The 23,750-nt window shown below is 38.6% G+C and overlaps 1 protein-coding gene across 1 annotated transcript; it reads left to right on the forward strand.

Annotated features, from left to right (window-relative positions):
* Nucleotides 1-16,223: 16,223 nt before the first annotated feature.
* On the forward strand, nucleotides 16,224-18,435 carry LOC138878566 (uncharacterized). Its single transcript, XM_070158256.1, has 3 exons — nucleotides 16,224-16,364; nucleotides 16,586-18,326; nucleotides 18,374-18,435. The coding sequence occupies exons 1-3, from the start codon at nucleotides 16,224-16,226 to the stop codon at nucleotides 18,433-18,435; spliced, it is 1,944 nt and encodes a 647-aa protein (XP_070014357.1).
* The last annotated feature ends 5,315 nt before the right edge of the window (nucleotides 18,436-23,750 follow it).

Raw genomic sequence — 23,750 nt, forward strand, 5'->3', positions numbered from 1 at the left:
GACGGAAGAAGAGGCGGAGGAGTTTTTAAGAAAAATGAAGCTCCATGATTATTCTGTTGTGGATCAATTAAAGAAGACCCCCGCTCAAATTTCATTGTTATCATTACTGATCCATTCAGAGGAACACCGTCTGGCATTGATGAAAATCCTGAATGAAGCTCATGTTCCTGAAAAGATCTCTGTAAATCATTTGGGCAAAATAGCCAACAGAATCTTTGAGACGAACAGGATTACATTTGCTGATGATGAATTACCTGTGGAAGGTACCGAGCACAACAGAGCTCTTTACCTCACCGTGAAATGTGAAAACTCCGTAGTAACCCGGGTATTGGTCGACAATGGGTCCAGTGCAAACATATGCCCTCTCTCCACTTTAAACAAATTAAAAATTAAAGAGGAGAGGATTCAAAAGAACAGTATCTGCGTACGAGGATTTGACGGTGGAAGTAGAGATTCATTTGGCGACATAGTGTTGGAACTAACTATAGGGCCAGTTGAATTCACAATGGAATTCCAAGTTTTGGACATGACTGTTTCTTACAACTTGTTGTTGGGTCGACCATGGATCCATGCTGCTAAAGCAGTCCCGTCAACATTACATCAGGTTGTCAAGTTTGAATGGGACCATCAAGAAATAGTCGTGCATGGAGAAGAAAATTTAAATGCTCACAACAGCACCATTGTACCAGTCGAGGGAGCAGAAATTGACCAAGGACCATGGGTATACCAAGTGTCAGACACAGTGTCGGTAGAGAAAATTCCAGAAGGAAAATACCTTGCGAATCCAAAGGTATCCTCTACATCAGTCATGGTAGCTTATGAAATGCTGAAGAATGGCTTTATACCCGGCAAAGGTCTGGGCTTATCTTTGCAAGGAATTGTACAACCAGTATCTCTCCCCGAGAACTGGGGAACATTCGGTTTAGGATTCACACCAACCGCCAATGACGTGATGAGAGCCAGGAAGTTGAAACACCAAGCATGGGTTCTTCCAAAACCAGTACCACAGCTGTTGAAGTCTTTTGTCAAGACCGGTGCTAAAAATCGCCCGATAACAACAATTCCTAAATCCCAGGTCAATCCTGAGGAGGAATTAATTGAAAGGTTCGAGAAATTGTTTAGTGATGTAAATATGCTGGAAGACGGAGAAGGGTGTAGCAACGCAGAAGTTCAATTCGTTGGACCAAAAACAAAGCTCAATAATTGGAAAGCCACTCCTCTCCCAATTCGAAAGGAGTCTTGGTAGTTTATTTTGATTTTTTTTCAGTTTGTTTGGGATATTTCAAGGTTGTAATCCCAAAATTTATCTTACAGTTGGTTTGAAGCGTGCAAAACCTTGTTATTTTTCATTATCCAATAAAAAGCAGTTTCCTTTTTATTATCATTCCTAATAGCTTTCTTTTCTTTTTCTTCTTTTTTGTACAGTTCTTTTTATGCTGGCTCTAGTGATATGGCATGCATGAGGAATCTTCAGCCCAGTCTTAAAAATCAATCTGATTCCGAAATATTAATTCAAGAAACATATTGTGATTATGAATCAGAATATGATGAAGATGAGGTTTTTGAAGAGATTAGTAAAGAGTTAATTCACTTTGAGGAAAAAATCAAACCTAACTTGAATGATACCGAGGATGTCAATATAGGGGACACGAGTAATGTCCGGGAAACTAAAGTAAGTGTCCATCTCGAACCAAAAATCCGAGAGGAGTTAATTAAAGCACTCATAGAATTCAAAGATATTTTTGCATGGTCGTATGACGACATGCCGGGCTTGAGCACTGATTTAGTGGTCCACAAATTACCCACCGATCCAACAGTGCCTCCTGTCAAGCAGAGGTTGAGAAAATTCAAGCCTGATATGAGTGTGAGAATTAAAGAAGAAATCACCAAACAATTGGAAGCAAAGGTCATTCGAGTCACTCGATATCCTGTTTGGTTAGCTAATATCGTTCCTGTGCCAAAGAAAGACGGCAAAATTAGAGTATGCGTCGACTATCGCAATCTCAACAAAGCAAGTCCAAAGGATAATTTCCCATTACCCAATATCCATATCTTGATCGACAATTGTGCCAAGCATGATATAGGATCTTTCGTGGACTGTTATGCCGGATATCATCAAATTCTAATGGATGAAGAAGATGCAGAAAAGACGGCATTCATCACACCATGGGGAACTTATTGCTACAGGGTAATGCCATTCGGTTTGAAGAACGCCGGAGCAACCTATATGAGAGCAATGACCACAGTGTTTCATGATATGATACACAAGGAAATTGAGGTATACGTGGATGATGTAATCATAAAATCAAAGCATCAGACCAACCACGTTGGGGATTTGAGGAAGTTCTTCTTAAGACTTCGCAGGTACAACCTCAAGCTTAACCCTGCCAAGTGCGCATTCGGAGTTCCATCTGGAAAATTGCTGGGATTCATAGTCAGTCGACGAGGCATCGAGCTAGACCCATCAAAGATCAAAGCCATCCAAGAACTGCCACCCCCAAGAAACAAAACTGAAGTAATGAGTTTGTTGGGAAGGTTAAATTATATCAGTAGGTTTATTGCTCAGCTCACAACAACCTGCGAGCCAATTTTCAAATTGTTAAAAAAGGATGCTGCAATCAAATGGACCGATGAGTGTCAGGAAGCGTTCGATAAAATAAAAGGGTACTTATCAAACCCACCCGTGTTGGTCCCGCCAGAGCCAGGAAGACCTTTGATTCTTTACTTGACGGTTTTGGAAAATTCATTTGGTTGTGTATTGGGGCAGCATGACCTCACTGGCAGAAAAGAACAGGCCATCTACTACCTTAGCAAGAAGTTCACAGCTTATGAGGTTAAGTATACTCATCTGGAAAAGACATGTTGCGCCCTAACATGGGTAGCTCAAAAATTGAAACACTATTTGTCATCCTACACTACTTACCTCATTTCTCGTTTGGATCCCTTGAAATACATTTTTCAAAAGCCTATGCCAACGGGAAGACTTGCAAAGTGGCAGATATTGCTCACGGAATTCGACATCGTCTATGTGACTCGGACTGCAATGAAGGCTCAAGCACTGGCCGATCATTTAGCCGAAAACCCGGTCGATGAGGAATATGAGCCGTTGAAGACTTATTTTCCTGATGAAGAAACAATGCATATCGACGAGGTGGAACAAATCGAAAAACCTGGCTGGAAACTTTTCTTTGATGGAGCCGCCAACATGAAAGGAGTAGGAATAGGAGCTGTAATCATTTCTGAAACAGGGCATCACTATCCTGTTACGGCTCAATTGCGATTTTATTGCACCAATAATATGGCTGAATATGAAGCTTGCATTTTGGGGTTAAGGCTAGCTGCAGACATGGGTATCCGAGAAATCTTAGTCATGGGAGATTCAGATCTTTTGGTACATCAAATTCAAGGAGAATGGGAAACCCGAGATTTGAAGCTCATACCATACCGACAATGTCTACATGATCTTTGTCAGCGGTTTCAATCAGTGGAATTCCAACATATTCCAAGAATCCATAATGAAGTTGCTGATGCATTGGCTACTCTAGCATCAATGTTGCACCATCCAGACAAAGCTTATGTGGATCCAATACATATTCAAATCCACAATCAGCACGCTTATTGCAATATGGTTGAAGAAGAATTTGATGGAGAACCATGGTTCCACGACATCAAGGAATATATCAGGATGAGCATATATCCCGCACAAGCCACAGGAGATCAAAAGAGGACCATCAGGCGATTAGCAAATGGATTCTTCTTAAGCGGAGGAGTTTTGTATAAAAGAACACCAGATCTTGGATTATTAAGATGCATAGATGCCAGACAAGCTACAACTGTCATGGCTGAAATACATTCAGGAGTTTGCGGACCCCACATGAGTGGATATGTGTTGGCAAAGAAGATCCTACGGGCTGGTTACTATTGGCTTACCATGGAGAGAGATTGTATCAGTTTTGTACGCAAATGTCATCAATGCCAAATACACGGAGATTTGATTCATTCTCCACCATCCGAGTTGCACACAATGTCGGCACCATGGCCTTTCGTTGCTTGGGGCATGGATGTGATCGGACCAATTGAACCGGCAGCATCCAATGGACACAGATTCATTCTGGTAGCTATTGATTATTTTACCAAATGGGTTGAGGCCAAGACATTCAAATCAGTGACCAAGAAAGCTGTGGTCGATTTTGTCCACTCAAATATCATATGTCGATTCGGAATCCCGAAGGTGATCATCACGGATAACGGTGCTAATCTTAACAGCAACTTAATGAAAGAAGTATGTCAACAGTTTAAGATTACACATCGTAACTCTACCCCATATCGGCCCAAGGCGAATGGAGCAGTAGAAGCAGCCAACAAAAACATAAAGAAGATACTGCGGAAAATGGTAGAAGGTTCAAAACAATGGCATGAAAAATTACCCTTTGCATTATTGGGATACCGCACTACTGTTCGCACTTCAGTAGGAGCAACTCCTTATTTGTTGGTATACGGCACCGAAGCAGTAATTCCTGCAGAAATTGAGATTCCTTCCCTTCGGATCATTGCCGAAGCAAAGATTGATGATGATGAATGGGTCAAAACCCGTCTAGAACAGTTAAATTTGATTGATGAAAAACGATTGACCGCAGTATGCCATGGTCAATTATATCAAAGAAGAATATAAAGAGCATACAACAAAAAGGTACGTCCCCGGAAGTTCGAAGTAGGTCAGCATGTGCTGAAACGCATTCTTCCACATCAGGTTGAAGCAAAAGGCAAATTTGCTCCGAATTGGCAAGGACCATTCATTGTGACCAGAGTATTATCGAATGGTGCACTATGTTTAACAGATATTGAAGGCAAATGCATAGATATGGCGATCAATTCTGACGCGGTAAAGAGATATTATGCATAACTTTTGAATGTTTGTATTTAGCACTATTTCAAAGATTGAAATGACAAAGGCAATTTATTCTGCTGTCCAAACACTATACCATTTGCTTCCCCTTTGAGCCATACTTGTTTCTTTCCTAACCTCTCTTGGAAACAATAAAATAAAAAAATAAAAAAATAAAAAAAAATCTTCACTATTATGGAGTGAACTACGTTTGACCTGATTCCTCAAAGAAGGATACGTAGGCGCCTCACGGCTCGGTCATAGGGTGCACAACATGCACAATGTGCACGGAAAAGAAATATCAAGAGACCCCAATCAAGAAACTGGGGCAGGAATTGTATTGGAAATAAGAAAAGATTCCAAGAGTTGTAATTTTAAACCCATACCACAGCTATTTAGCTTTTAATACCTTTTCCATTCCTAACCTTATACCAAAAAGACCTTTCGATCAATCTTAGAAAAAATGCTGATGCAAGCAAATGAAGTGGTACAAACAAGGAAAGAAAGTAAAAATGAGAGAGTCTTATAGGTGAAAACCCACACGGGCACCATAAGGCGACGGAAGTTGAGAGAAAAGTAAAATGAGAGAGTCTTATTGGTGAAAACCTTCGCAGGCACCATAAGGCGAAAGGGAAGTGAAGAAGTGAAAAATGAGGAAAATTGATCAATGAAAACTCCTTGAGACAATTGAAAGGAGATTGATTAAAAGACTGGGTTGATTAATCCGAAATGCATACCCTGATCATTGGTGCCAGTAATTCCAATCAGATAAGTCTTTTATTCCTTTTCCAACAGTCATCCAAAAATTGGATTTTTCTTTTCATTCTATAATTGTCGAAATCAGCGTATTTCGCTACTAATAATCTTACTTTCTCCAAGCTTTGAGATAAATTTTATTCTAAACAAATAAGAAAGAATGTCAAGGTATACTACCAAGATTCAAGGTTACAAAATACAGCCACGAAAGGTGGGAGATAAAAGTACGGGTGTAAGAAAGATGAAATCAAAAGAGGATCAGCAAAGTCAAAAGAAGCACATGATTACAGTTGAAAGATTTTGAAAGAAAACACACAGAGGGAAATCCTATAGTCAAGGATCAATTACAAAGACAAAACAGTCTTTTCAATCATTCCAAGGCAATAAAGAAAGACGAAGAGAAACATCACCATCGGCAAGAATACCACAACCAGCCACCCTGCTTTAAACTAACGAAGTTTTCTTTGATTTAAAACAGGGGCAAATACAATATTTGTGTCTGGAAATACCTGGTAAAGAAGAAGAAGTCAGGCGTCCACCTGGAGAATGAGGACAAAGAATTGAAGAAGTCAGGCGTCCACCTGGAGAATGAGGACAAAGAATTGAAGAAGTCAGGTGTCCACCTGGAGAATGAGGACAAAGAATTGAAGAAGTCAGGCGTCCACCTGGAGAATGAGGACAAAGAATTGAAGAAGTCAGGCGTCCACCTGGAGAATGAGGACAAAGAATTGAAGAAATCAGGCGTCCACCTGGAGAATGAGGACAAAGAATTGAAGAAATCAGGCGTCCACCTGGAGAATGAGGATGAGAATTAAAGAAATCAGGCGTCCACCTGGAGAATGAGGATGAGAATTGAAGAAATCAGGCGTCCACCTGGAGAATGAGGATGAGAAAAAGAAATCAGGCGTCCACCTGGAGAATGAGGACAAAGAATTGAAGAAATCAGGCGTCCACCTGGAGAATGAGGATGAGAATTAAAGAAATCAGGCGTCCACCTGGAAAATGAGGATGAGAAAAGAAGAAGTCAGGCGTCCACCTGGAGAATGAGGACAAAGAATTGAAGAAGTCAGGCGTCCACCTGGAGAATGAGGACAAAGAATTGAAGAAGTCAGGCGTCCACCTGGAGAATGAGGACAAAGAATTGAAGAAGTCAGGCGTCCACCTGGAGAATGAGGACAAAGAATTGAAGAAATCAGGCGTCCACCTGGAGAATGAGGACAAAGAATTGAAGAAATCAGGCGTCCACCTGGAGAATGAGGATGAGAATTAAAGAAGTCAGGCGTCCACCTGGAGAATGAGGACAAAGAATTGAAGAAATCAGGCGTCCACCTGGAGAACGAGGATGAAGAATTGAAGAAGTCAGGCGTCCACCTGGAGAATGAGGATGAGAAAAGAAGAAGTCAGGCGTCCACCTGGAGAATGAGGATGAGAAAAGAAGAAGTCAGGCGTCCACCTGGAGAATGAGGATGAGAAAAGAAGAAGTCAGGCGTCCACCTGGAGAATGAGGACAAAGAATTAAAGAAATCAGGCATCCACCTGGAAAATGAGGATGAGAAAAGAAGAAGTCAGGCGTCCACCTGGAGAATGAGGATGAGAAAAGAAGAAGTCAGACGTCCACCTGGAGAATGAGGACAAAGAATTAAAGAAATCAGGCGTCCACCTGGAGAATGAGGATGAGAAAAGAAGAAGTCAGGCGTCCACCTGGAGAATGAGGACAAAGAATTAAAGAAATCAGGCATCCACCTGGAAAATGAGGATGAGAAAAGAAGAAGTCAGGCGTCCACCTGGAGAATGAGGATGAGAAAAGAAGAAGTCAGGCGTCCACCTGGAGAATGAGGACAAAGAATTGAAGAAATCAGGCGTCCACCTGGAGAACGAGGATGAAGAATTGAAGAAGTCAGGCGTCCACCTGGAGAATGAGGATGAGAAAAGAAAAAGTCAGGCGTCCACCTGGAGAATGAGGACAAAGAATTAAAGAAATCAGGCGTCCACCTGGAAAATGAGGATGAGAAAAGAAGAAGTCAGGCGTCCACCTGGAGAATGAGGATGAGAAAAGAAGAAGTCAGGCGTCCACCTGGAGAATGAGGACAAAGAATTGAAGAAATCAGGCGTCCACCTGGAGAATGAGGACAAAGAATTGAAGAAATCAGGCGTCCACCTGGAGAATGAGGATAAAAATTAAAGAAGTCAGGCGTCCACCTGGAGAATGAGGATGAGAAAAGAAGAAGTCAGGCATCCACCTGGAGAACGAGGATGAAGGAAGAAAGAAAAGCAGTCGAGGCACCCACCTGAAGAACGAGGGAATGCAATTGAAGTGTTGAAACCAAAAGCCCACTCACGTGAGAAAGGAGCACACTTAGAATCAATAAAGCAGAGGAATCCAACAGAATCCCCAGCAAGAAACAACAAGAGTTCCAAGAGGAATACGGAATAAGCCAAATGCCCAAGATTCACCAAGATATCAAGACAACAAGAAACGCAAGGGCATGATCTAGATAAGATTTTATAATTCATGTACCATAGTCTAGTTTAATTTTGTATTTCCTTTAAAGTAAGGTGTAATAAGGAGGTCAGCAAGCAGTAAAAAACAGCACGAAGCAGCAGTAACATCACAGTCCCACGGTAGTCCCAGCTACCCAAAAATTCCCGAACTACACTGACCTGATTCCTTTATAGCCAAGGATATGTAGGAAACCTTTGAAGCAGAGGTTCGGTCAAATCTTTCTAAAAATGCTTCCCACGGAGTATTCGAACGGGCAAAAATCGCTCGTGTCCGCTCACTTTATCTTTGTACGAAAACTCTTCGAGTTTCCGCACAAAGAGGGGCAGCTGTGAGCACGTGATTTTTGCCTTACGAAAAATTACTCCAAAATAAATCAAAATAAATTTCTTGTACTGTGTAATTTCTGAATTTGCGTAGTGTTAAATATTTGTTTATGCCCGTAAAATGTTTGCTTTGTTATAATTAAACAAAATTAAAATAAAATACATGTTGCATGCATATAGGATTTAATTATGCATTTAAGAGATAATTTAAATAAAAAAACACAAAAATATGCATTAGTTCTATTTTAAATGTTTCACTGTGTGATTGATGTTTTTTCTATGTGTTAAATAATTATTATAGAGTAATTAATATTTTTTGTGTAAGGTTAAAAAATTGTTTATAATTTTATTAGGATTTTTTTATTTACTAATAAAATTAGAAAAAAAATTGAAAAGGAAATAAAAATTGGACCTGGATTTAAATCCAGGCCCAAAACAAATTACACTTCCTCAGCCCAATCCAAACAACCTGTCCGGTCCAGTCCCAAGCTAAGACCAAACGACGTCGTTTGGTCACCTCTCATCAAGAAACCGTTCGATCAAATCCAATCAACGGACAAGATACATTACCCTTACCCGTAACCCGTTACCCGATCCATTAACCCGATTCAGTCCGACCCCAACTTTAAACCAAACGACGTCGTTTGATTTAATGAATTAATCTCAGCCATCCATCCTTCCTAATCCAACGGTCCATATCCACCCACCATTCCCCTATATAAACCCGTAACCCTTTACCCGGCCCCCTAACTAAACACCCCCCTCTCCGCTCCTGTTCATCATCGTCCCAAACCCCCACTCTTAACCCTAGCCGCCCTAGGATTCCACCGCCTGAAACCCGGCGACATCAACGCCGCCGGTCACCAACTTAACACCCTAGGACCCCATGAACACCCTCTATCCGAATATGTTACCAGCTTGGTTCGAATCTCCCTAGAGATTCTCGAATCTTCATTTGAAGATTCGAGCCAAGTTCAGATCTAGACCTAACAGTCCCAAATCGACACCACAGCTCCACCTAGTCACCCTGAATATGGATCTATCATTTGTTTGGTTCGAATCAGTTCGGAACTCCTCGAATCTTCTTTTGAAGATTCGGACCAAACAAAAACAGACTCAGATCCGTTTCAAACTAACACCAAATAACCCCTAGGCTACCCACACCCTCGTATCATGTTTGGTTCCCTGCAAATCTGCCTAGAAATGTTCGGATTTAAGATCCAAGAACCTGAAACCTTAAAAATTTCCAATCTTGGAATTTTTTCGATTTCAAGTAAAAGATTGAGGTTTAATCGACCTTAGTCGAAGTATTTTCAGTGGAAAATACTTCGACTAAGGTCTGTTTGATTTCAAACAAAAATCCGAAGCTGAGTTGGGATCGAGTCTGATTAAAGTTCAGAGGTATTTTTCTATTTATTTTGTGTATTCTACGTGTATTGTTGTCCGTATTAATAGCTTGTTAATTTTTCATATTTGTTTTGATCAATTCTGTCATTTCTGTCTATTTAATCCGAATGTGAATTGTTTCTGTTGGTTATGGTTATTTACAATGTGTGTAATCGACTCGATTAAGTTCGTCGATTAATTATATTACGAATTTTTTCATTTCTGAAAATGTTGACTAAAACAGTCTGCTTCTATTATTTTAGACTAATTATTGACAAATGTTGTAAATAGTCAATTGATTAATGCTCGTCAATTAAATCATGATTGTCTGTGAATCAGTGAATTCAAATGTATGTTGTATATGTTATTGTCTGAACATTAAAGTTTCAGGACATTGTCAGTATTGACAATGATCCTGTGTGTGTTTGATTCTAGTTCAGTATTAAGTCCAGTCTGAATTGGTTTGATAATTGCAGTAATATGTTGTTAGTTCTGAATTCAGTATAATATTGCTGAAATATCCAGTTTGAATTCAAGTTTGCAAAAGTTGGTCAAATGCAATTGTGTTAGGAAGTTAATAGGATTGGTTATAGCTGTAAATCAGGAGATAACTAAGTTTGTACAGATTTTAGAATCTGTTTTGCTGTAGGTTCTGATTTTGTTTTCAGTAATAACATTAGGATTTCAGGGGCATTTCTGGGAATGAGCAGTAAAAAACAGGGTGTTAGTACTAGTATATTATAATGTAATGTTAGTTGCTATTAGTTAATAATACTAATGGGGAACAAGGGATAATGGGCTGCTGAAAATCAGGGAAAAGGTTTTACATAATGGGTTTTTCTGTTTTTAAAAAGAAGAAGGGGGTCCAAGAAGCACTTAAATTGCCTAGGACCAGCCCTGTATAAATACAGGAGCTGGACAGACAGTTAAAGGAGAGAATTTTTGAGTGAGAAAACAGAATTTTTAAGAGAGAAAAAACAGAATTTTTGAGTAAGAAAGACAGAATTTTAAGGGAGAGAAACAAAATTTTCAGAGAGCTTTTTTAACAGACAGAGAAATTTTTTAAGAGAGAATTTTTTAAGAGATTTTGAGGGCTGAGATTTTAAAGGAAGGAAACAGAAAATAGAACATTCACATACACACTCACATACAGATACAGCAGCAGAAACAGAAAATCAGAAAAAACTGAATTTGAAACTGAAGAAAGAAAAAAAAAAAAACTGAAATCTGAAATGATGTTTTTTGTTGAATCTGTTCAACTTTATGTGATTCCACTGTTCAGTTAAAATCTGAAGTGTCTTTCAAAGTATCTTACTGTGCATCTGGGCTCTTCGAATCCTATTCTTGATCAGATTTACTGTGTTATCAGTATATTCTACTGAATTTGTTACTGCTGTAACTGCTGAAACTTACTTCTTCTACCTCCATTTTCAGGTATATGTCTTTTAAATTTTAAGTCGGAAAGAGATTTCAGCATGACCCGTCAATGAAGCTTGAATTGAAATGTTATTTTCCAATTGTCCAAGTTCATTAGTTCTAATTTCATTTTTATGTTAGTTAACTAATAGTGAATTCAATTTGATAGCTATGAGTTAAATTGTCTTATTTTGAAATTCATATAAAGTTTTGTAATAATGTTAGCTATTCCGAAATCTCATTGGTATAGATATATGTGAATTGTCAAAACAGGGAGTGAGGCATAAAAATGGGCCATTGATTACATCCCATAATACCATTAGTTGAATGTAATGATTAAGAAGTTACATTAGTAGAATATCTTGTAACAAATATGATTTTTTTTGTTTAGGTTGGTATAAGTTATTATATGGTATGATGACAGGTATAATCATATGAGTAAAGTAAGTTGGTATAGCTCATCATGATGTTAAAACGTTATGAATATTTACGCCAAACAGTTAGGTTATATGTAAGGTAACTTTGTTGAATTAACTTGCATAATAACGCCTTTTCTATAAATTTGATGCTTATCTACTTTCATAAAACAAAGTGACCAAATAATTAGGTCTATTAAGATTAAAACGAGCATATGAGAATAAGTTGATTTGTATATACATAAATGGCAACTTCTTAAATCAATGGTAATTAAAAATAGAATTTGCATTAAATAATCATGAAAATTCCCGGAAAATATTTCCTTCCTTTATGAATTATTTATTTTCGGTTTCATATGCAATTTATTCTTTGGCATATTTATATATGTCACATTTGTTTTAAAGTTAGTACTAATCATATTTTTATTCTGTCTTTTGAATTTGAATAATTGGAATGAATATGATTTATATTCGGAAATTATAATCAATGGTCGATATTTAATAAATTGTGGATTATTTTCCAAAAATTTAAAGAATATCTTAAAACAAGATTTTTCGTGATATAACAAACATTTTTTTTCAAAATTTCATAATATCATTACAAATATGTTGCGCAATTAGGGATACGTTCGCGTACCCTGATTATACTTTTAAAAGAAACAAAACTTCGGATTATGCGTACGCGCAATTTCGAGCGAATATTTAATAAAAGGATTTTTCTAAAGTCGTTAAATCAATTTCATAAAAAACCCGAGATGTACGGTTCACTATTCAAGAAAAATAAATATTCTTGATTCAAAACAATCTCGGAGAAATGATTGCTTAATATATTATAAAAAATTATTGTGTACACGTACGCGTGACACAATTCCGCATTTTTAATTTATAACACGAATATACGTACGCGTAATTCGATTCAAAGAAGGTTTCAATCGTAATAAGTATAAGCAGTAGTAAAATCAGAAAACATCAATATTTAATAAAATCAAGTTGATTAAGCCAATAATAAAAACAGTTAAGCGACCGTGCTAGAACCACGGAATTCGGAAATGCCTAACACCTTCTTCCGGATTAACAGAATTCCTTACTCAGGATTTCTGGTTCGCAGAAAAATAAACAGAGTCATATTCTCCTCGATTCAGGGATTATAATTGGTGACTTGGGACGCCTCAAAATTCCCAGGTGGCGACTCTGAAACAAATAAACAAATCCCGTTTCGACTGTCCTTTAATTGGAGAAAACTCCCCACGCGCCCCGCGGGCGCGGGAAAAAAAAGGAGGTGCGACATTCATTAGTAGGATAGTATAGCAATTAAGTAAAAAGAGGTCACTGCTCATTATTCAAATGACCGTAACAACTCATTTATAAGATTCAACGACATCCTTTAATGATTTAAATCATATTTAACTATATGAAAGGCTAATTATAAAGGGGAAAACAAAACAATCAACAAACTAAAAAAAAGAATGAAGACAACAGTAAATGACAAAGAAACTAACGCAACAAGAATGAACAAACAAACTTTCATCAGTTTTCTTCCATCATAAAAAAATATCAAAATTTCATAAGCACAAGGTAACACTAGAACTAAAAAGCTGACTCGATATGACTAGAAAGGTTCAAGCATTCTTTTCTCTTTAACAAAATGGAAAATTGATAAAAATCAGTTTCAAAATATAACCAAACAAAACTAACAAGGCAACATAACAACAAATACAGTGATTTCAAGCTATTAAATAAAATAATAAAAACAAAATGGAGACGAACCTTAAGGATTGGATCTATATATAATTACTTGAAAGAAATTCCAACCGCGTACAAATATTGAAAACAAATCGCTATCAAACTTGAACAACAGCCACAACAACACCGGAAGACTCGACCAGAACCGGCGACTCGATACCTCAACGGCCATTCGAAAATGACCTCCGTTAAACCTCACTGCTGGGCCATTTGGAGCTGTTGTTTGGTGCAAAGAACTCCTATTTTTACTAGGTTTCAGGGATGTGTATGCGTGAGAGGCTCTTGGAAATTGGGAATTGGGGAAGATCGATTTCTGTTTTTGAAGTTGAGGTTTACGGCCAATTTTTTTTGTTTTGTCCAGGGGTTGGGCATTCTCTGCTCAGTGGCTAATGATGGAGTTCTTTTGCTGAAGAAGAACAACCTGGGGGGGGGGTCTCCTATGTCTCTGCGGCGGATCAACCTTTTCCCTTAGGTCTTAGAGTCTAGTCTAGGTCTAATGTGTATTTTTGTGTATTCTCTTTTTGCTGATTGTATCTATTTTCACTGATTTAGGTGTTAGTCTATATATAGTTGATTGTAGAGTCTAGGTCTAGGTTTTTGTAGTTTTTTTTAGGTTAAGGGGTATGGACCTAGAATTATGGGCTAGGTCCAAAATTAGGCCTAAAAATGGGTTGCTCGAGCCCAAATTTTATTCTTTCTCCGCGAACGAGACTAAAATACGACCTCATTTATTAATTAATCATACTTAAGTAAATTAACTATTAAAATAAGACTGACCGTTAACACAAAACTATTTTTGGTATTTTCCAAGATTGAAAATGATTACAAAATATTAATAAAACTATTTTTTGTAATTTTTATTTTCTTGTATTAAAATAAAGTAAAAGAGTCAAAATTAGTTGAAATAGCGATATTAGGCCTAAATTAAATATTTACATGCTAAAATATAAAAAATCTTGGGGAGGGTCAAAAATCACATGTCTACAACCGCTGCCCGCGGTGAACACGTGAACAACAGCTTTGTTTGAAAAATTTAGCTGTATATAAATAGTTCTTTTTCAGATTTTTAGGTCATCTGTTATTTTGGAGAACACGTGAACAACAATTTTTTGTTATTTTGAGTAATTTTAGATCTTAATTAACCATTAATCCTACATTCTTCTATTGTAATTACTTTTTATGGGTTGTATTTCATCTACATCTTTGATTTTTTCTTTGATTATGAGTAGCTAAACCCATTAGCTAGGGTTGTGGCTCAACCCTAGTGTGGGTATTTAATAGGTCTTCAATTTTAAGGCTTAAATGTTTATGGGTAAATGATATTTGGCTTAATTTATGTTTTAAATGTTGAATTGGTGGTTGCAAATACTGATTTGTGCCTTTTCAACTTAGGCTCTTCTTGAGAAAGAGAGACTAAGTCTAGGAAGTTCAGGCCAACAAGGAATTGGGGTGCATTCAAGAGATTGATAGCCCCAATTAAAGGGTTAAACCTAGAGATAGTAATATCCGACTTGAGCTAATTTTGCTTGCATTATTTGAACATCCAATTGAGCTTGAGAAAGCCAATTAGGGCAAAGTCACTCAAACTACCGAGAGGTATAGAGTGAGTAGTTATGTGCAATGGCTATATCATGATCCCAATTATAACAAATTTGCCCTAAGCTTTAGATCCCGTTAGATACCCACCTAGGTGTAAGTCACTTCCCTAGTGCCCTTATACCAATTAAGAAAACCCTTACAAAAATATCATAATTAACTTATTTTCCTGCTTCATTAGTATTAAAGTAGAATAGTAAACAAACAAAGAATGTTTGGAAGTGCAAACAAAAACATCGCACATTGCTAGATTAGATAGGAACCTAATTCCAAACCAATATTAGCTCTCTGTGAATTCTATCCCGACCTTTCGGGTAAAAGATGCATCGGCCGCTCTTGCCATTCTATAGTGGTATAGGGTTGGAGCTGATCACTTTTTGGTGTCGTTGCCGTTGCCGGGGAGCTAAATAGTTTTGGCTATCTATCTGACTAGTTTTTTGTCTTGTTTTTCTTTCCTTCTGTTTTACTAACTTGTGTTAGTCAATTGATTCAGGTACAACATGGCAAACAATATTCCTCTTGGAAATGTTCTCCCGGGGGAGGAGGTAGATGATAATGGCGAAGATGAGGTGCCTCTAGTACCTCAAGGACAAAGAAGAGGCCGCCAGGCCAATGAAAATATTCCAGACCCTCCCCTGCCTCCTCCAAGAGTCGCTCCTTGGGTGCTTCCCAATGAAGGATATGCAAGTGCAATTGTCTCACCCCGGATCCAGGCGGGCAATTTCTAAATTACAAATGTGATGCTGACTTTATTGGCTCAACAAGGGTACTTCACAGGCGCTCCCCTTCAGAATACATATAAACATCTTAAAGGCTTTGTGGATGCCTGCTGGGGAAGCAAACAAACGAATGTGTCGGAGGATGTATTGAGATTGAGATTGTTCCCTTTTTCACTTAGAGGGAAAGCTTTGGACTGACTTGAAAGACTTCCTAACCATTCCATCACTACGTGGGATAAGTTGTCGGACAAGTTTATAGCTAAGTTTTTCTCGCTGGGACATATGGCGACATTGAGAAATGAGATCTTGGCCTTCAAACAGGAGCCTAATGAACCACTTCATGAGATCTGGGAGATATCGGATAATGGTGAAAGAATTCCGAACAATGACATGACCGAAGCAATGATCTAGCAGACATTCTACCGTGGCATTAACACGACCAATCAGTGTGTAGTGAACTAGCTAGCATGGGGAAATTTTATGAACACACCTTATGCTGAGGCGTGTGAGATCTTGGATGAGATGACAGATACTTCCTCAGCTTGGCAAAATCTAGCTAATGTGCCACAGGGTGATCCCACTGTCATTCACCTGCATAAAGAGCTCCACGACCATGGCCAGGCAATAGCATAGTTAACTACAACAATGAACCAGTTGGCAAAATCTCAATTGCAGTAAGTTCGAGCGCCGAGATAAGTAAATGCTATGGAAGGTGTCAACATGTTGGTTAAGAAGAGGCGACAAAAGGTCAACAAGGTCAAGGTAGTCCGTATCAATATGAGCAAGGTAACAGTGGTTTCAACCAAGATGATGGGTATGATGAGCAAAGTGAATAAGTTCAGTACGTGAACAATTACCAAGGGCAAAGAGGCAATGCTCCTAATCAACAACAACAATGGAGATCCCAAGGAAACTGGGGGAATCAAAACCAACAGGGAAATAGCAACTGGGGGAACAACAATCAAAATTGGGGCAATCAGAACAACCAGGGAAACTGGAGTGGCAACAATAACAATTGGGGAGTAAACAACAACCAAGGGGGTTGGAATAATAGAAATCAAGGAAATCGAGGGCAAGGCTTTCAAAGACCTCCGATGTATCAACAACCAAACAACTCGCCTCCATTTCCGTTCCTAGGTCCTAGCTCATCAAACAATGAGATGGGAAGGATCGAGATGATGTTTGAACAAATAATGAAAAATAATGCCGACTCTGATGTCCAATTAGCATCCCATAATACTTCAATCCGAAACTTGGAGGTTCAACTTGGCCAGATTTTGCAATCTTTGATCACTCGCCCTAAGGGGGATCTACCTAATGATAGGGTAGTAAACCTGAAGGGTAGGAACAATACCGGACATGCAATGGCAGTGATCACTAGAAGCAGTCGAGGTGGTGATGTGAATACCTCCAAGCAAAAGGAAGTTGTGAGTGATGAGGTTGAAGTGCATGATGATGATGTTTCTATAGTTGATGAGCAAGTGAGTGAAGAGAATTTGAATGTTGAAGTGAGAATTGATATTCATGATAATGACGTGGAGATTCAAGATGACGTGAACCCATCTAGGGAACACGTAATAGACATATCGAAAATGGTAGTGCCCAAGGCTAAGGCTCCCTTGACAAGGCCTCCTCTACCTTACCCTCAAAGACTTACGAAGCAAAAGAATGAAAACCAATTTAAAAAGTTTATTGAGATGATGAAAAACTTGTCGATCAATGTTCCTTCGGTGGAAGCTCTTGAGCAAATGCCGGGTTACGCCAATTTTATAAAAGACTTGGTGATTAAAAAGAGATCTATGAATTGTGAGACAATCAAAATGACTCATCAAGTAAGTGCAATTGTGCACTCCATGGCTCCAAAGCTTGAAGATCCCGACGCTTTCACCATTCCATGTACCATTGGGAGTGCGGATTTTGCAAAGGCATTGTGTGATTTGGGAGCAAGTATCAATTTGATGACTTACTTCGTGCTCAAAACTTTCGGTATTAGTCAACCGAGAGCTACTTCAATGAGATTGCAAATGGCAGATAAAATAATGAAGAGACCGCTTGGGATTATTGATGATGTTCTTGTCCGGGTGGACAAGTTTATTCTGCCTGCTGACTTTGTGATTCTGGATTGCGAAGTCGACTATGAGGTGCCGATAATATTGGGAAGACCTTTCCTGGCAACAGGGAAAGTATTGGTTGACATGGAAGCAGGGGAGCTCACCTTTCGGGTGGGTGACGAAAAAGTTATCTTTCATGTGTGCAAATCAATGAGGCAGCCGAATAGTACTAAAGTTTGCTCTTTTGTGGATCTGGTCACGGAGGTGATAGTTGATGACCCCAGTGCCATGATTAATGTAGAGGATCATTTAGAAGCAGTATTGTTGAACCTTGATGTAAATGAGGATGAAGGTTGGGTGGAGTGTGTTAATTCTTTGCATGGAATAGGTTGTTACTCTTATGAGCCTCATAAGCTCTCTTTGGATCTTGAGAACAGAAAGACGCCACCAACCAAGCCCTCAATTGAGGAACCTCCCATTTTGGAGTTGAAGCCTTTGCCTTCACACCGCATGTATGAATTCTTAGGCCCTAGTTCAAATTTACATGTTATTCTTTCATCTTATCTTACTAACGTGCAGGTAGATGCAACACTGGAGGTGATCCAAAGAAGGAAGAAGGCAATTGGATGGACTCTAGCTGATATTCGTGGAATAAGCCCCACCTTTTGCATGCACAAGATTATATTTGAAGATGATGCCAAGCCCTCCGTAGAACATCAAAGGAGGTTGAACGAGGCTATGCAAGAGGTTGTCAAAAAGGAAGTGATCAAGTGGTTAGATGCAGGGGTTGTGTACCCCATATCAGATAGTTTTTGGACTTCGTCGGTGCAATGTGTGCCGAAGAAGGGTGGTATGACTGTGGTTACCAATGAGCAAAATGAGTTGATTCCCACCAGGACTGTCACCGAATGGAAGGTATGCATGGACTACCGTAAGCTAAATAAAGTGACCTGCAAAGATCATTTTCCATTGTTCTTTCTTGACCAAATGCTAGATAGACTTGCTGGGCGTGCCTTCTACTATTGTTTGGATGGGTACTCAGGTTACAACCAGATTTTGATTAATCCGGAAGATCAGGAGAAAACCACCTTCACGTGTCTGTATGGCACCTTTGCATTTCCTAGGATGCCATTTGGTTTGTGTAATGCACCGACTACCTTTCAGCGGTGTATGATGGCTATATTTACCGACATGGTGGCGGACTTCTTGGAAGTATTCATGGATGATTTCGGTGTTATGGGTGACTCCTTTGATGTGTGTTTGAAGAATCTTGACAAAGTGCTAGCCCGGTGTGAAGAGACAATTCTTGTGCTTAACTGGGAAAAGGGCCACTTTATGGTTGAGGAGGGCATTGTCCTCGGCCATAAGTTCTCAAAGAACAGAATAGAGCTGGACAAGGCAAAAATTGAAGTGATTTCAAAGCTTCCTCCTCCTACTTCAGTCAAGGGGTTTATGAGTTTTCTTGGGCATGGGGGGTTCTACCGAAGATTCATCAAAGATTTTTCTAAGGTAGTGAATCCTTTGTGCAAATTATTGGAAAATGATGCCAAGTTCGTGTTTAATAAGGAATGCATGAAAGATTTTGAACTTCTCAAGTACAAATTGACAACCACTCCTATTATTACCGCACCCAATTGGAGCTTACCTTTTGAGCTCATATGTGATGCAAGTGATGTTGCGGTAGGAACGGTCTTGGGTCAAAGAGTAAACAAGATGTTTCACCTAGTGTATTACGCAAGCAAAATAATGAATGATGCTCAAGTGAACTACACGGTGACAGAAAAAGAGTTGCTAGCAATTGTGTTTGCAATGGAGAAGTTTAGGCCTTATCTCATGGGTGCCAAGGTGATAGTTCATACTGACCATGAAGCACTCCGCTACTTGATGACAAAGAAGGATTCTAAGGCTCGGTTGATGAGATGGGTTCTATTGCTTCAAGAGTTTGACCTTGAGATTGTTGATTGGAAAGGGAGTGAAAACCAAGTGGCGGACCACTTGTCCCGCTTGGAGGAGGAGGGGAGGCCCCATGATGGCTTCAAAATTAATGATTCATTCCCTGATGAGCAACTCCTCTCCGTATCTGTGAATAGCATGCCTTGGTTTGCGGATGTTGCCAACTTTCTTGTGACCGGTATTGTTCCATGTGAGCTCTCTTCTAACCAAAGGAAGAAGCTTAAATGGGATAGCTTGGACTACTACTGGGATGAGCCTTACTTGTTCAAAATCTGTAATGATGGTGTGATCCGGAGATTTGTTCCAGAAGATGAGCAAATGAGTATTATGGATGCTTGTCATTCCTCTCCCTATGATGGTCATCATGGTGGGGCGAGGATAGCTTCAAAGGTGCTTAGCTGTGGTTTTTATTGGCCTACATTGTACAAGGATACGGTGAGCTTGTGAAGAGATGTGATGAGTGTCAGAGAGCAGGTGGAATCTCAAAGAAGGATGAAATGCCTCTCACCACTATTCTTGAGGTTGACATATTTAACATGTAGGGCATTGACTTCATGGGATCTTTTTTGAGTTCATGTGCCAACACATACATTCTAGTGGCCGTTGATTATGTTTCCAAGTGGGTCGAGGCCGTGACTTTACCCAACAATGAGGCCTAGAGTATGGTGACTTTTCTCAAGAAGAATATCTTTACTCGGTTTGACACTCCTATAGCAATCATCAGTGATGAGGGTTCTCATTTCTGCAATAAGGCATTTGACACTTAGCTTACAAAGTATGGTGTCAATCACAAGGTTTCAACCCCTTACCATCCTTAGGCTAGTGGGCAGTTGAGGTCTCCAACAGGGAAATTAAGAGCATATTGTCAAAGATAATCAATGCAAATAGGACTGACTGGTCAAAGAAATTGGATGATGCTTTATGGGCTTACATGACTGCTTACAATACTACGATTGGTATGTCTCCATATCGGTTGGTGTTTGGGAAATCTTGCCATCTACCGGTTGAGTTAGAGAAGGAGGCCATGTGGGCTTTGAGAAAGTTAAATCTTGAATGGGATGTTGCACCAAATCTCCGGGTAGAGCAACTCAATGAGCTTGATGAGTTCCGGTTTCATGCCTATTCCAGCTCATCCTTGTATAAGGACAAGATGAAGTACTTACATGACAAGTATGCCCATAGCAAAAAATTCAAGGAAGGTGACTTGGTTCTCCTATTCAACTCCCGGTTACGACTGTTTTCGGGAAATCTAAAGTCAAAATGCAGTGGATCTTTTGAGGTGGTGCTTGTAACTCCGTTTGGTGCTCTTGATTTGAGAAACAAAAATGGTGAAATCTTTAGAGTTAATGGGCATAGAGTTAAGCACTATCTTGTTAAGTTTGATGACAGCCACGTGGTGGCAATGATCCATCTCAAATGATTGATGGTAACCTGCGTCATGCCGCGATGTTAAATCAGGCGCTTCTTGGGAGGCAATCCATGTGTTTTTCTTCTTTTTGATTTTCTTCTTAGTGTAGGCTTTGTGTTGAACTAACTGGTGTTGATACCCAATTTTTCCCAGAATATTTTTAAAACTATACTTTGGCATCAATTAGTATTTTTATACAATTACTGCATTTTAAAAATATTTTAATTAATTTATCCCAACATTTATTTTATAAAACAATCACTGATTGCATCACAAATAGTTTTATAATATTTTTTGTGGCTCAATTTTTTTATTTGAATTTGTACCAAGTTTCAATTGTTGCGCAAATAGCCACATTGGCATTTTTAGAATGCAATTGTAATTACTTTGCAATTATAGCCTATGCATGTATTATTATATTATTTTATCAGAAAATAGCTTTATATATTTTATAAAATATTAAGTAATTATTTTAAAATATTTCCAGGCATAAATATCATTTTACAGCCTATTAGTTATTTTAAAAAATTTGTTTTATCAATTAAATAGGGTATTTAACAAATGGCCCCCTTATTTTCAGATTAGCCTAAATACCTAGCCCAATTTTAACCCCTTATAAACCAGCCCAGAAATCCCAGGCCCAATACTCACCTGCTCGACCCAATACCCGGGCAAATCCTAGTTGTTGATCATTGTGATCAACGGTCCAGATTCCCCCTTACCTAAAATAAACTAGCCTATACCCCCAAACCCTAATCATTCTAACACCCCTCCCCGCCGTCATCTGTTCCTCTCTTCTCTCGAATGCTCTCAAAACCTAACCCTAATTCACCCTCATTGTCACTCATTTGCTGCCATTCATGGTGGTCTCTCACCACTATCAGACCTCTAATGGCCTCTCCTATGTTAGTATTGACATCTCTAAGGTCCTCGAGGGACCAAGGTCAGTCCACTTACGCCTATGGCCTTTTCTCGCCTGTTTCAAGCTGTTTCGATTCGATTTCGAGTAAGATCTTCCTATATTGCCTAAAACCTATTGATTTCTACGCTTACTACTCCATCTTTGTGTTGTTCTTCTTGAAACCCTAATTTTGTCCTTTGAACTTCTCAGATCTGTGCAAGATTTGAGATGGATCGAACCTATTTCACATGAGTTTTACAAGAACCTTCTGTTTTTCGAATGATTTTCCATTTTTCTAAACTAGGGTTTCCCGAAAATTTCTTTCTCCAAAATGTTTGATAATTTTGAGTGTTTAATCTTCTATTTCTTATGTGTTTTAACCTATTTCATCAAGGTTTGCTTTAACCCTAACTAGTTTATGCTAAAAACCCCAAATTTTTTGATCTTTTGTTTGGTTTCTGATTTACTTGTGTACTGACTTTGTCCTATGCTTTGGTTCCTGCGATTTTTCTTTAGCTTAATTCAATGTCTTGTGATTTTTTATCTTAATGTGCCTCTACTAAGGTTCTTGGTTCGACTTTTCTACTGATTCTATATGTCTATATTCATTATGGATATTCATGGTAAACCTATATTTCTCTCCTTAAATCATTGTTGATTTGAATTCTTGATTTATCAATTTGTTTCGTTAAGACCTATGTGTTGAGTCCTAACTATTCCTTTCTTGCCTTATTTTTCCTGCGATACTTGCTGACTCTTTACATGATTTTCTCCTTAATTAAACCCTTGGCTATTTTTATTCTGAAATTCTTTATTTTGGTTTGATTTGAATGTCGTTCCTTAATAAGGCCTTTGATTCTTACTTCTTTACTCAGTCTGATTGAACTTCTTGCCTTAATTAGCTCTTGTCATTACCCTTGGCTAATTTTCCTTAATTAAAGGAGAAGACTATGCTGAATCTTTGTATGATTGATTCTGAAATTCCCTAATTGTTGATTATTGATTACCTTACCTTATTTGCTCTAGTCTTGAACTACTATATAAATTCTCTTTATTTTAACTTCTCAGACGCGAACATTAGTTCATAAACCACTACTTTTACACTCTAAAAAGCTCTTTCTGCTCTCTTTGCTACTTGTGATCTTTGTTATTCTAGCCGGCTGCAAGACAAGGCTGGAAATTATGCAACATATGTCTTACATCTTGTGTTTTCTTTCTCTAACCGGTATGCTTCTGATTAAATTTTAGAATCCAAACCTATGTGTTTATTTACTGCCTTAGTTCATCAATCCTAAGTTCATTCCTGCTTCTGTTTACTACTTACCTAGCATGCCAAATACTGCCTTATTCAAATATGTAATTAGCATGTCTCCTCTTTACTTGTCTATTCACTGTCTTGTTTAACATGTCTTACATGTGTAACTAGCTTGATTGACTGACTCCTGTCCATCTAGCATGCCTAAACTTTGCTTTTGTGTAATTAACATGCCTATACTTGTTAATACTTGCCTAGCATATTCATTTAAGTCCTTGCCAGTCCTGGCTTACTCCTGCTAAATTAGTTAATCTCCCTAGAGTGACTCTAGTTGTGTTGTTTATATGTCCTCAACATGTTTCTGCTGTGATATTTGCTTCATGACATGCATTCTATCTAACCTATTAGTTCTGTACAACCCCTTGAGAACTCTATGCAT

Source organism: Nicotiana sylvestris, chromosome 9, assembly GCF_000393655.2.
Source record: "Nicotiana sylvestris chromosome 9, ASM39365v2, whole genome shotgun sequence".
Classification (NCBI taxonomy): Eukaryota; Viridiplantae; Streptophyta; class Magnoliopsida; order Solanales; family Solanaceae; genus Nicotiana; species Nicotiana sylvestris.